This window comes from Apodemus sylvaticus, chromosome 7 (genome assembly GCF_947179515.1).
Source record: "Apodemus sylvaticus chromosome 7, mApoSyl1.1, whole genome shotgun sequence".
In the NCBI taxonomy this organism is placed as follows: domain Eukaryota; kingdom Metazoa; phylum Chordata; class Mammalia; order Rodentia; family Muridae; genus Apodemus; species Apodemus sylvaticus.
In genome coordinates this window covers 95,596,200-95,611,110 of record NC_067478.1, presented here as the reverse complement: position 1 = coordinate 95,611,110, position 14,911 = coordinate 95,596,200, and the positions used below count along the sequence as shown (strand labels likewise).

General features: G+C 41.6%; 1 protein-coding gene across 3 annotated transcripts in view; it reads right to left on the bottom strand.

Annotated features, from left to right (window-relative positions):
- The window catches only part of Stt3a (STT3 oligosaccharyltransferase complex catalytic subunit A), a 32,351-nt gene extending 19,200 nt beyond the window's left edge, over nt 1-13,151 (bottom strand). Inside the window, exons 1-6 of one of the 3 annotated variants that reach the window (XM_052188707.1) lie at nt 13,049-13,151; nt 10,507-10,633; nt 9,285-9,345; nt 5,017-5,138; nt 4,512-4,657; nt 2,678-2,768 (exon numbers count right to left, since the gene is read on the bottom strand). In XM_052188707.1, coding sequence (XP_052044667.1) covers nt 2,678-2,768; nt 4,512-4,657; nt 5,017-5,138; nt 9,285-9,345; nt 10,507-10,594 — 508 coding nt within the window. In that variant the 5' untranslated portion in view covers nt 10,595-10,633; nt 13,049-13,151. The other 2 variants (XM_052188708.1, XM_052188709.1) reach the window with 2 other exon arrangements.
- Nucleotides 13,152-14,911: the final 1,760 nt, after the last annotated feature.

The following is a 14,911-nucleotide window of genomic DNA, read 5'->3' as shown; positions in this document are numbered from 1 at the left end:
CTACTTTTCTAGGAACTAGAAATGGCTCAATGGTTAATAACAAATATTATTGTTTCAGAAAACCGAAATTTGGTTCCCAGCACCCACATCTGCAGGCTCACAACCATCTGTAACTCCAGTTCCAGATGATTTACGCCCCTCTTCTGTCCTCTTCAGGCATTTGAAAAGGCAATAAATCTTTAAAAAAAAAAAGAAGACCATTCTGGAACACATTATTTAGATTCAGGTTTCTAAACTCAGTACAAGTATAATTTTAGGCAAATTACTTTACTTCCCTTTGCCTTTGCTTCCTGTAAGAAGGAGTCTTGAGTATAATTTTATCCCCCAAGTGCTGGGGATTAAACACAGGGCCTCATGCATGCTAGGCAAATCCTCATCTACCAAGCTGCACCTCCAGCCCAAGGAAATCTTCAATAAAATCTAAAATAAATCTTCAAAAAAACTACTTATTGAAGTACTGTAAAGAAAAATACAGTACACATAAAGCACCTAGAATAATACTTAGAATATAGAAAGCAACTGGTATATACTGGCCATAACACTGTTTTGTGGACAGTAAATCTAGCTAGTCTTAAGTATATGGACAGTTACAGTACCAGGGATGTATGTTAATAAAGATGGACCTTTTATTCTGAATGCTGCTGTCCTGAACAGTTGACTGGTGGTCTTGGAGGCTATGGCTCCAAAGAACACTTGTCTAGCATTCCTAAAGCCCAAGATTCAATCCACAGTTCTACCACCACACACACACACACACACACTCCCTGAACCTGGAAAAAATTGCCTCATGGATTCCCAAATTTAGTCCAGATCAATTTCAACCATTTCCAAAAAGCTTTCCTTTGACACCCAAAATCAAATTAATGTCTCTTCACTAGACATCATCAAAGTAGAGTGCTAGAGAGCTTTAAAAAAAAAAAAAGTTTCGCGCTAGACAGCCCCAGTTGGTCTAAAATTTACTATGTAGCCAAAGCTAGACTCAAATTCACTATGAAGGTCAGTCTGGACTTGAACTCATTATCTTCCCTTTTTACTTTGAATACCAAGATTATAGGAACATGGTAACAGGCCCAGCTTTGGGGTTTTTTTAATTTGTTTTTATTTTCTGAAACAATGTCTTAATGTAGCCCAGGCTGGCCTCAAGCTCACTATACAGTCAAGATGGCCTTGAATTCCCCATCCTCCTACTTAAGTGCCAGAATCAGAGGTAAATGCAACCATACTCACCTAGAGTTATTTTTATAGACCCATTATTATATTCCTTAACAGACTATGAGACAACAGCTATTATATATCTCTTAATTTCTGTCTGTCTGTCTATCTGTCTATCTATCTGTCTTTCTTTTTTTTTTCCAAAACACGGTTTCTCTGTGTAGCCCAGCCCTGGCTGTCCTAGAACTCACTCTGCAGACCAGGCTGGCCTCAAACTCAGAAATCCGCCTGCCTCTGCCTCCTAAACGCTGGGATTAAATGCATGCACCACCAGTGCCTGGATTAATTTCTTATTTATAGAACAAAATAATCTAATTCGTTACCTATCTTTATAATAACTAACACGTTTCCCAATGTGTTTAAATAAAAATATATTGCATTGAATATTAAGTCAATAAAAGTCACTGTCAATTTAAAGACACACTAACATGCCGAGCGATGGTGGCGCACGCCTGTAATCCCAGCACTCTGGGAGGCAGAGGCAGGTGGATTTCTAAGTTCGAGGCCAGCCTGGTCTACAGAGCTCCAAGACAGCCAGGGCCACACAGAGAAACTCTGTCTCGAAAAAACCAAATCCAAAAAAAAAAAAAAAAGACACACTAACAAAATAAAGAGCAATGATCATAATGTTAAAACAACAATTAAATGAGTCCAGGGAAGAAACAAAGGCCTGTTAAGAAGTTCCCAGCTAGGGCTGGAGAGATGGTTCAGTAGTTAAGAGCACCGACTGCTCTTCCAGAGGTCCTGAGTTCAATTCCCAACAACCACCTGGCATTTAACAACCATCTGTTATGGGATCTGATGCCCCTCTTCTGGTGTGTTTGAGGACCACTATAGTGTAGTCATATAAATAAATCTTAAAGACAAGATTGCTCAGCCTGCAAAGGCACTTGATACCAAGTCTAATGACTTGAATTCAATCCCTGAAAACCACATGATAGAAAAGAACACACACACACACACAAAATAAAATAAAATAAAATAAAATAAAATAAAATAAAATAAAATAAAAAAGAGGAAAAAAAAAAAAGCCAGGTGGTGGTGGCACACACTTGTAATCCCAGCACTCTGGAAGGCAGAAGCAGGTGGATTTCTGAGTTTGAGGCCAGCCTGGTCTACAGAGTGAGTTCCAGGACAGCCAGGGCTATACAGAGAAACCCTGTCTCAAATAAACCAAAAAAGAAAAGAACTGCAAGCTGTCACTAACCTTGACATAAAAGCATGGATCTACATGCATGCAGGTATACACACAATAAATATTAAGTTTTTAAAGTTCCCAATTACCTCTAGACCAGATGACAGGAGGAGAGTACCTAAGATCCCTTCCTGCCCATTTCTAATCTGCTCACCAATTCCTGTTTTATTATTGCTAAGTAACAGAGATGAACCTAAATTTAGCAAGCACCTTGTGAAACTTCAGTAAATAATAAAATAAACACATTTCCTCAGGCATTCCAAATCTTACCTTCATTATCATAGGAGCCAGCTACAGATCGAGAAATATACCCAGGAACTACAGCAATCATGGCAGCAGCAAGAAGCCCAGCTCCTGCATCCTGGGAAGAGTAAAGGTTAACACTGATATGCCTCTAAGACAACTGAGAACCTACTAGTGTACTGTTTATCAGGGGCACATCAAGAGCATTCAGTTATTTTCAAGGTCGGTATGAGATGCTAGAAATGCACACAGCACAACAAAGCCAAAACCTTCATGGTCAATTCTGAGTAAGAACATCAAATCTAACACTGAGTACAAACACACTGAGACAATACATCATATGAGCTGCTGGGTATAGTGGAACAGGCCTGTAATCACAGCAGAAATAGGCAAGAACAAAACCAACCTAAGTAAGCATGATTCTTTGTAAAACTAATAAAAATAGAAAGTGAAAAGGAAGGTAATTAGGGCCGAAGCTCAGCTGGTCGTGTGCTTATGTGCCTCCATATATGAAGGCCTGCTTTGACCCCTAGCACCACATAAACCAAACAAGATGCCACATGCCTATAACCCCAGAATTTGAGAGCTGATGGAATTATGTAAAGAAAACTAGACATTCAAGGTCATCCTTGGCTACACATGATTAGCTTGGACTATATCCCTGCCTCAAAATAATAACAACAACCACATGAGGTGTCAAAACCTAGTGGGTATGATGACACACACCTCTAATCTCAGCACTCCAGAGGCAGAGGCAGAAGCAGTTAAATCTCTGTGAGTTTGAAATCAGCCAGAGTAAGACTCTGACTAAAAATAAAACAAAAAAATAGAACAAAAACTAAAACAGAGATTTTGCAACAGAATGACAGAATAGCTTGTTTTGCTTATTAGCCCCCTCCTCTAACAGTGACTATACATTAAAAAAAAAAAAATTGTACAACAGAAGAATAAAGTTATTATTTAAATTAAAAAAAAAAAAAAATCCAGGTGGTGCACACGCCTTTAATCCCAGCACTTGGGAGGCAGAGGCAGGCGGATTTCTGAGTTTGAGGCCAGCCTGGTCTACAGAGTGAGTTCCAGAACAGCCAGGGCTGCACAGAGAAACCCTGTTGGGGGGGGGGGGGGGGGAAGGGAGGGGAAGAAAAAAAGAAAAATCAAACACCTAGGCATGACAGCAAATACACATAATCCCAGCTCTTGGAAAGCAGAGACAGAAAGATGGAAATTCTGTGGCCAGCTGGGGCTCCACAGGAAAACCTTATCTCCAAGGACAACTCAATAAAAAGTGATAATCTACCTAGATAATCTCTCCTAGATGAAAGGAGCTTAGACCATAAAGATGGAGGGTTACCAGGCAACCTTTAAAGTCAGAATAAAACCATACTCAAAAAATAAGTAAGTAAGTAAATAAACAAAACTACTAGTTTGCCGATTATCACACTGGAGGATGAAGTCTTCCACACTGACCCTGGCTTCCCAAGCCCTCCCAATAGCTGGTCCCTTCTCAGGTACCTCCCTAACACTAAGGCCACAGACTAAGAATAGAGTCCAAAGAATCAAGGTTAGCAAGAAACCTGAAAAAGGAAAATCAGCATTACCAAGACAAAATGCTTTAGAATTTCAAAATGCTTTTTAAAATGTATCATCAACAAATAATTGCTAACTGCCTATTTGTAGTAGAAATAAGCACTGTAGAAAACATAGTTTTTTCCCTGTCCTTCTAAGGCTCTCATTCCTCACCCCCCACCCCCACCCCCACCACCCCACCACCCCACTCTCCCACCCCCAGTGTCTATTAGAGATTCAGCAGCATTCAGTCCCACGCTTCCTGCCGCTCAGCTCACTCGCTCTCGCCCTTTACCTTGAGCTCTTTGGTAAGGTGGTATGTAACGATGGTGGTGAAGGAGGAGAAAAGAGGAGCCAAGAAAACACAGACATTCCGAATGTCAATGGTGATATGGAAGAAATGGAGCACATGGTAGATCGCAGCAGAAGTGATCATTAAGCCTGAAACAGGAAAAAGGAATCCCATTAGGTTATCCTGGTAAAAAAATAACAAGAAAGCATCAATCCAAACTTCAACGGGTCTTGACAAACCATTAGAAACACTATCATAGCAACTGTACTAAGTATCAACACTTCTCTATTAAGGATTCGATCAGAGATCCAGAATGTGTAAGACCATCCTCCCCTCCCCCAATCTCCACTATCCCACACAAGTTCTTCATATAATCAACTTTTGGAAATCTCTAATCAGAATGAAATTACAAGTACCCCCCCCCCCCAAGCAAACAGAAATAGAGTTGTTTCACAGCATACAAACACCACACTATCCTTACAAACACAATGAATCCTGTCCCCCTCACCTGGGTAAATTGTTCCTCCAATGATTCGGCCCAAAGGGTACCAAGCCCGGTCATCAAACCAGTTATGGAATTTATAAAACCCCTCCTCAGCCAGAAACCGGGTGGTCCGATAATTAAAGTACCTAGAGCAAGAAAGAAAGAACCATGTTCCCGAATCTGTTTGCACACGCATCCTACCTCGCAATGAGCTTGCTTTCCAGATCCTGACACTGAGGGATACTGCATTACTGCAAAAAGGTTTACTACCAAAAATTAAGTCATCAAAATCATTTATACTGACTCAAGTCTCTATTTCTATCTCATACTTTTATCAAGCACAGCACTTCCTTCTCTGAAGGAAATGAACAGGAAATCTAATGTCCACAGCAAAGCACTCAGACAGACACTTTAGGAGGCTAGCCTGTGGTAAATAACAAAGCCAGCAAGGATGCAAGCACCCAAAACACAAGTCTGCTGAAGCATGAACTACAAGATTTGACCCTTTTCAAGTGTCAAGCACACCTTTCCTTCCTCTAGCACACATAAGGACACACAGAAACCTCTAAGTAATGAACACCTATAAAGGTATTGGTATACCACCATATGAACAATGGAGAAAAAGTTAACCACACAATAACAAGAACTTCATAAGGAGTGTTTAAACTTCTAACAAGTTTAAACTTGTTACGTAAAACATGTTTAACCAGAAATGTTAAGAACTATACATGAGCACAGTGTTTTAGAGCCTTTCCCTAAGTGACTAGGAAGAGGGAGGGGGAAGAAAATCAAGTAAATAAACGGGCCTCTAACAAGGGGTAATCACTGCCCAGCCTACCTCCCTAACCCTATTTTTCTCCTTGGTCAGTCAAGTTTTGACAGCTAAGGTAAGGAGAAACAGCAGATAGCATAAAGCTCTGTTCTCCTGTTCCTCCCAGATATGTTATTTTGGTAACTCTCAGAGAAGCAGAAGGATGAGGGTTGCAGAAGGCAGTCAATGTGTTACTGTAATCATGTACATTACCTACAAGTAGGAGGCAGACTAAGAAAGATATGAATAGTCCACTCACTTGTACAGTGTCTTCCAGTTCTACAACACTTTGTTTTCCCTGATTAGCTCACTTCGATATTTGCCCATCTGGAAGATCTAAGAATGAAGCTCTAACAGTTTGATCAAGAGACAAAAGTTAGACATGGGCATGTGGCACATACCTGTAATTCCAGCACTTGGGAGATGGAGACAGGAGGATAAGGAGTTCAAAGTCATGATCAGCTAGATACAGAGCAGGTTAGAACTACCCTGAGCTACATAAAACTCTATCTCAAAAAAAACAGACAAGGGCTGGTGAGATGGCTCAGCGGTTAAGAGCACTGACTGCTCTTCTGGAGGTCAACCATCCCTATCCGTAATGAGTAACAAATAAAGCCCCTGTGGGCCAGACTGAGTGTGGCTGGAGCAAGAGGGAAAAAGGGAAGGGGGAAAGAAAAGAAAAGCAAAAAAAAAAAAAAAAAAGGATGAGTTGTATACTCTTTCTGTTCCTGTGATAAAATACTCTGACAAACAAAACAGTAGGAGTTAGAGAGCAGAGATAGAGTAGAAAAAATAACTATGAGTTATTTTTTAAAACTGCAAAACAAAAAAGTCATGTATTTAGATTAAGACAAAAACAACAAAGGTGAAAAGGCAAGTATTGGCTTACAATTCCAGGGACAGTCCATGCTAGCAAAGAAGTCAAACGTCTAGTCACATCCACAGCCAACAGCAGAGAAATAAGCAAACACAAACAGGCCTGCCCGCCTGCCTGACTGCTCTTAAGTTATTTTTCTCTTAAACTATTCAGTACCTAGGGAATGATGTCATCTACTAGGTCTTCCTTACTAATTAACAATCAAGACAGTCCCCACAAATATGCCTACAAGCCAACCTGATGTAGATAGAGAATTCATCCAGACTCTCTGCCCAGGCTACTATGGTGGCACACACTTTTAGTTCCAGTGAGTAGGAGGCAAAGGCTAGCAGACAGATCTCTGTGACTTCGAGGCCAGCCCGGTCTACATAGGGTTCCGGGACAGATAGGGTGACAAAGTAAGACCCTGTCTCAAAACACAAAAAACAAAAAGACTCTCTTTCCAGGTGATTACAGTATGTCAAGTTAACAGTCAAAACTAACCAACACAGAAAGTTTTCTCGGCCTGGAAAGATAGCTCAGCGGTTAAGAACACTGACTGCTCTTCCAAAGGTCCTGAGTTCAATTCCCAGCAACCACATGGTGGCTCACAACCATCTGTAATGAGATCTGACACCCTCTTCTGGTATCTAAAGACAGCTACAGTATACTTACATATAATAATAAATAAATTTAAAAAAAAAAAGAAAGTTTTCTCATTTATGAGGGGAAAAAAATGTAAAATCATTTCAGAATTCCCCTAAGAAAATACATGCAAGACCTCCAAATTCTTTATCTACACAAAAGAAAATGACAAATCTGCAAACCAAGTACAGGCCTTGAACTTTTGAAGCAATGTTATTAAATATGAACATGTTATTTTTAAGCTTTCAGTAGGTCAAAATCTGTAACTCTCATTTCCAAATTTTTCATAAGCCTCAACTTTAAGCACTATTAACAATGACCACAGTCTACAATGAGACAAACCTATGTTCAAACTGTAGCTCCCATCTAGTAAATGTGAAACTGTGGACACAGTCCCAGTCTTCTCATCAACAAAAGAAAAAACTGTACCATATTTCACTGGGTTGTTTTGGGGATTTAAAGAAAATCCCCCAATGTAAAATAGTGCTCAGAAGAAAAAAAAAGAAAAGATGCTTAGATTTAAAAGAAAATATTATGTAAAGGGAGTGGGGATGGGGTCACGCTGTATGTGGAGAGTAGAGGACAACTTTTTGACTATTAACTCTTTCCATCCACCATGTGGGTTCTGGAAAATCTAACTGAATCCTAGCAGCAAGTGCCTTTACCCACTGAGCCATATTGTTGGCCCATTTGTTTTCTGTGCTGTTGCTCTTGTTTGTTTGAGATAGAGGCTTCCTACGTAGCCCTAGATGACCTAGTATCTATGTATTCAGAGTTGACTTCCAACTTGCCACAATCCTCTCGACTCTTGGCCCCTAGGGTCCTAAGGTTATAGGCATGCACCACCACCTCATGCAGCTAATGTTAGTTATTAATACTACTAAAGGCTTCACCATATCTTTTTCAAGCTAATTAAAAAAAAAAAAAAAAACCCTTAGACTTTTTATTTAAGGCTTGGGAAACTTTTTGTTTCTTTTTTAATTATGTGTTTATGAAGGTGTCTCAAGATGTGAGAGGACTCATGGTAGTGAACCATCTTACCTGGGTGCTGGAAACTAAATGTGGAGCCTCTGCAAAAGCAGTGTGTACCCTTAACCATCTCTCCAGCCCCATGGTGGTTTTTGCTTCGTTTCGTTCTTTTGAGACAGGATCTCACTGTACTGCCTTGTAGACTTAGCTGGCCTGGAACTATGTAAACCAACCTGGTCTTGATCTCACAGAGATCTGCCCGCCTCTTCCTGCCAAGTGCTAGGATTAAAGATATGTGCCACTATGCCCAAATTTTTTTTATTTTTAATTTGTATTGGGTTTTTTTTTAAACAGACTCTCACTATACAGCCCAGGATGATAGATATAGGGCACAATACCAAGCTGTCATAGCTCTAATATTTTTAATGCCAATGAATGTAATAATAAGCCCAGTTTCTACTATATAAATAAGTGGAAAAGAAGTTATGATCTGGGCTGGAGAGATGGTTCAGCCGTTAAGAACACTGACTGCTCTTCTGAAGGTCTTGAGTTCAACTTCCAACAACCACATAGTGACTCACAACTATCCATAACAAGATCCTACACCCTCTTCTGGTGTGTCTGAAGACAGCTACAGTGTACGTAGATATAATAATAAATCTTAAAAAAAAAAAAAAAAGAAGTTATGATCTCAAGTTCATGACTTGTGATATTCTTTATAGATTCAAATATACTCCAGGACTCTTTCCCTTAAGGTCCATTACTGCACTTGATCAAACTAAAAAGCCAGATTTCTCTTAGTCTAGCCAGACCACAAGTAGGAAGGCTTAACAACAAAGCCTATTATATTTTTGAGATCTTACGACTCACTTGGAAACCTTGACAAAGTCTTCCTTTAAATGTGCTGAAAAAAAATCTCCACCACTGAAGAACTATTTGGAACTTAAACATGTAAAATCCACAAACTTCAACATCTCTAGAAGGAAACCATATCAGAGCAAAGGTACTCACGGATCAAACTCATGGATGACACTTTCAAATCTCAGCACAGCAAAAAGACGAGTAGAAAAAGCTGCAAAATCCAGAGCATAACTGTTTTAATTGGTGGCATGCTATTAAAGAACAACAGAAGGTAAGCAGCGGCATTATGGGGAAACTACAATTCTTCAGCACTGGAGTCAGAGTTCTTGAATGAAATCATCATCCATTTCTCACCACCTAGAAGAAACACTAAAAGTCTGACAAAAGTGTCCACGTGTTTTCACTTAAATGGGATACATTTAACCATTTGTTGTATTACACAAAGCCTGTCAGATCATATTTACCTGATACTGAATTTAGCCATCTTTTACATATACACCTTCCACCCCCTTATTTTAATCTTGGGAAATATCAAGCAAAGATATACATTTGACCCATGAAGAGCTGGGAAAGCTTTAAAAGCAAGCTTTCAAAAGACTTTGAGAAATACTAAGGTACAGTTGTGTTTGCTTGCAATGCCAGCACTTGGAGGCTGAGAGAGGAGCTGAAGCTAATCTGGGTATGCAGCAACACTGCCTCAAATAAACTACGTTTCCTAGTGCTGTGATAAATACCCTGATGTAAGGGAGAATAGGTTCATTTGGGCTCGCAGTTCCAGGATGAGGGCGAGATATGCAAAGACGACGGTGGCAGAGCATGTAGCAACAGATCACACTGCGTCCAATCAGGAAGACGTGTTACTGTTCTGCTCACTTCCTCTTTTCAATTCAATTCAGGACCCTTGCCTACAGAAGGGCATCATCCCATTTAGATGGTCTTTCCAACATCAGTAAACCTCATCCAGATAATTTCTCACTGCAATGCCCTGGGCTTGTCTCCTAGGTGATCCCAGACTCTGTCAAGATGGTACTATATAACCATCAGATGCAACAGAGTTGAAGACAAATCTTTTACAAAACACAACACCTGGACACTACAGAGATGGCTCAACAGTTAAGAGCAATGACTGCTCTTCCAGAGGTCCTGAGTACAATTCCCAGCAACCAGATGGTGGCTCACAACCATCTGTAATAGGATCCGATGCCCTCTTCTGATGTGTCCGAAGATAATGACAGTATATTCATACGTAAAATAAATAATTAAAAAAAAAAAAGAACGGCAGTCTGCTAAAAGAATAAGCCATGTTTTTAAAAGCTGTTTTTAATTTTTTTCATCATTCCAACTCCAAGGAGAAGTGTACACATAGACTCACATAGCACAGCAGCCATCGACAGGATGAGAAGCTTTAGAAGTGTGTCCTGCTTCTCATAGGACAATCGCAAAAATCCAAGCTTAGTCATCTTGTCATCAATAGGTAGCAGCTGACAATATTCAAATACCTAAAATGGAAGAAGTCAAGACTGTAAGACATTGAATATCCTAAACCTACTTAAATTAGCTTTAATCTTTTATGATGGTTAAGAACCACAAAGTATATATGAACAACAAAAACACCATAGAGGTAACCCAGCCTGGGACTACAGACTGATGCACAAGCAAGGAAGCAAACATTATTAGGTTTTTATGTCAAAACGAAAAAGTAGGGCCAGGCTTAGCGGTACATGCCTTTAATCCCAATACTCAGAAGGCAGAGGCAGGCCAAGCTGATCTACAAAGCACATTCTAGGCCAGTCAGGGTTACCTAGTAACCTAGTTATAGTGCCTTCCCTGCCAAAAATAAAAGATCAAAAAAGAGTAATCAAAACATAGCACTCCACACATGTCTATGATTCCAGGTACTCAAGAGACTGGGGCAGAAGAATCAAAGGCTCCAGACCAGACTAGCCAGTATAGAGACCCTGCCTCAAAATAAAATTCTTTGAAAGGGCTACCCATGTGATTCAACAACAGAGCATTTACCTAAAAGGCAAAAAGGCCCTGGCTTCCATCTTCAGTACTACAAAAAGCAATAAATATTCCACCCACAATTTTGTTTCCTACTTGCACATCGACTAAGTACAACTGGTGAAACACACAAGGATCAAACAGAAACAGAAGTGGAGGGGAAAGGGGAGTGGAAGAAAGGACGTGAAAATAAAAAGATGGAAAACCAAACAAAGGTTCATATTAAAGGGGAAAAAGAAAGCAAGCACGCAAACGTGTAGGAGGAGAACATACAAGCCAGGTACCCTAGCCCAGGTCTAGATTCCCAACATCTGGAGACACTGAGGAAGAGGTCATTGTACTGTTGAGTTCAACATGAAGACAGGGTTAAGGTCTGCGTCAGTTTGAGTTAATGTGAGACCTTGCCACAAAAAAAGTTAAGGGGGTGAGTGGGGCTGAGGATGGGGAAAAGAGAGGGAGGTAATTTGTGCAGGAAGCTAAGTGTGAAGGGAGGGAAGGTGGCAATGAACATTACTTACTGAAGTGAAAGTGGAAATCTAGGAATCATGACTGATTAAGACATAATTTCCAGCCCTAAATCTAAGCCTCAATTGATTGGCTACAAGCTTTTTTCTGTTTCTAATCCCAGTGTGCAAGCTCCCTGGCCAACTAAAGAGCAGGTGATCACTAATGCAAGTGCAACCTGTGCACTCAAGACAGAAACATACTCAGGCAACCCACTACATATTCATTTCCACAGGTCACACTGTACTGCTCTCGGGTCTATTTCCCTGTCAAAGATCCTGATGATCTAAACAACACATTCCATGACCTACGGACAGCTCCTAGCACCAGATGAAAATCTAGAGGGGATATATAAATATATAGTTTCTTCTGAACCAGAATAAATTTGGGTATGGTAATAAGGGAAGCAATCTGCAGACAGTTCAGAATGGTGACCAATTATAGACAATAGGAGTGTTAAGGACTAAGAAATAAAGATTGTAGCAACTGAGAAAATGCAGCACTGTTCAAAAACTATGCTAGGAAAGGGGAAACTGCATTATCTTGTTCCCTTCTTTCCAGGGAGCAGGGGGTTGGAAAAGGATAACACTGGACAAAATGGAAAACACAAAGACTCTCACTGTCAAGTCTAACATCTTTCCTTTAATTAACTACACCAAAAGAGCAGTTTGGGCTGGTGTGTTTAATTATAATTCCAAAGGGAAGGCTTATCACGCACTAATTCCGGGAAGTGAACAACACAGTCCCATCTCTTGGGTTTGTAGTTGTTCTCCGGAGATAGGTGACATGGAAACTAAACACCACTGAGCTGATAAGATCCACACACCTGAAGAGTAAGCAAACGCAGCCAGTGTGCTAAAACCTGGACTTGAAAACTGAATACAGGCAACTAGTAATTTAAAGCTAAATATTGCGAGTTTCATCCCATTCTTGGCAATCTCCACACACCGATAGGGTACAGAAAGGGAAAGCACGCTTTTTCTTGTCTGCTCATCATCGCTCTGCTTCTCAGTTGTGTCTGCGACCCGCCCTAGCTCTAAATTCTAGGGCTGCAGCCTCGGTGGTTTTCCCATATACGTTTCCACGTCATCTCGTGCACCCTCGTTGACCCCGACCCCACTATCTCAGCACGCTCCGCGTGGCCCTTCCAAGCTAGTCCCAGGATCCTGTGTCTCACGCCCTCATGGCCAGAGTGCATTGCTCTGCCAAGACCCTTCCTCCGATCGTCTGGTGCTCCAGTGCCTAGACATCCCCAGCTCACACCCCACGCCCCCTCCTCCGACAGGCCGCAGGCAGGCTCTGCTCCACACCTTTACAGGCCTGCCTCCAGCACCTCGTTCGGGCCCGCCAACACCCCACGCAGCACCTGCCGCTATTCCTCCAGCGCCACCCAAGAGCCTTCTCACCCTACGGATGCTCCTCAGGAACCCACTCTGCTCCCCCTGCCATCCGTTCTGCGGCGCACCCAACCCTGACAGCAGCCAAGGCCCGCCTTCCAGCCCGCTCCGCATTGGCTGGCCTCCGTCAATGTACATTTCAGGGGACCGACAGGATTACGGTTCTGTCTGTCATTCCGAGGGCGTGGCTCGAGCTTGGATTTCTCCTTTTGAGTGGACAATATAACTATCACTCAACCTATTGAGAGGCGTGACTATGAAGTCCCACCGAACTGTGATAGGCGGGCGCGGGGGAGCGAAACGCGCGGAAAGAGCGTGCTCTGAACAGTTTGGTTGAGAGCCGAGCAGTGACGTGTCGCTCTGCGGACCCGGAAGGAGCCGCGATCGGAAGGAGTGGACCCTCTATCAGGGTATCTTGAGCAGAAGCGGAAATACGTAGAGAAAGCGGCGGTCGTACCACGTCCAGGAAAGTTGGACTGCGGATCCGTTTGTTTTTCAAGGTAGAAATGGCCCGTTACGTGGTAAACGGTTAAAGGAGAGAAGACATGTTATGAAAACTCTCAGCCTCCATGGTTCACACGAACCCACCTTGTGTAAGATGTGGCAGTTAATAAGCCCAAAAATCGTTTCTTAAGTATGTTTCCAGTAGCCTTGATAAAGTGACTCCTGACAAATCCCACCGAAGCATTTCACGTCCTTCAGGTCTAGCTTTGTGAAAGTGTCCAGGACAGGACAGGACTTTGTAAAAGGCTGCCAACCGCCCGTGTTGGGCTGAGCCAGCAATAGCCTGCAGCCTAATAGATTGCTGGCTCTAGGCAATCAGGAGGCAGCCTTCGCCAGACCCCTGCGAGGGTTACCTTTCTCTCCTCCCCGACCCTTCGAGAACGTTACTAAAAGCAGACACAGGGTTTCAGCTGCCAAACTCATCTTTCAGATATATGCATATACACCGATGTAGGTATTCGATCCCTTGTCACATTCCATGCCTTACACGCCTCTTACCAAAGGCTACACTAAGGATTAGACCATCCAGACACCATTCACACTGGGCGTCAGTGAGGCTGGCTTCTCTTACTCTCCGGTGAAGGGAACCACCAACTATTAAAATCAGTGCTTTACAATGATGTATTTCCTCAAACATCTCTTGGCCAGTTTTTACACCAGGACCTAACTCAATATCTTTCCTCTTTTGTTTTTATAGTAAATATTTCCATACAGTTTTATTTTAGCAAGAATAACGGCAAAGCACACACTTGTGATGCCAGCGCTCCCAGAGGCTGAGGCAGAAAGAACTAATTCCAGGCGTCTTAATCTGACAGAGATAAGCATAATGACTTTACATTACCTTCAGACTCCTGTGGCTTCAAAACATAGCTTAATTTCTTACATAGAAAAATTATTTCTCATGGTTCCTGAGTATGGGAAACAAAAGATTACAGTGCCTGAATCTGGCCCAGACTTTTACCATGCCATTATATGATGGGAGTTCACCTCAGAATTTTTATTTTTGACCAAAAAACAAAAACAAAAAAAAAAAAGAAAAAAAGAAAAAGCTAGGGTCAAGGCTAGGGACAATGCTAGGGCTTAGTGGGTAAATAAAGACAGTTGGCCCCTTATAATATACAATCTTGAATTTGATTCCCCAGATTCCCCAGAACCTACCTAAAGGTAGTAAAAGAGAACGGAACCCACAAAGTTGTCCATACCTCCACTGTGGCATGTATGTGCACACTTGTACACATACAGTAAAAATAAAAATTTTAAGGGTAGAAGGCCTGTCATGCCATCTAGTTCAAGGCCATCCTGTGTATTTAATACAACCCTATAAAGAGTAAACAGAGGCCTGGTGATGTAATTCAGTGACTGCATGCT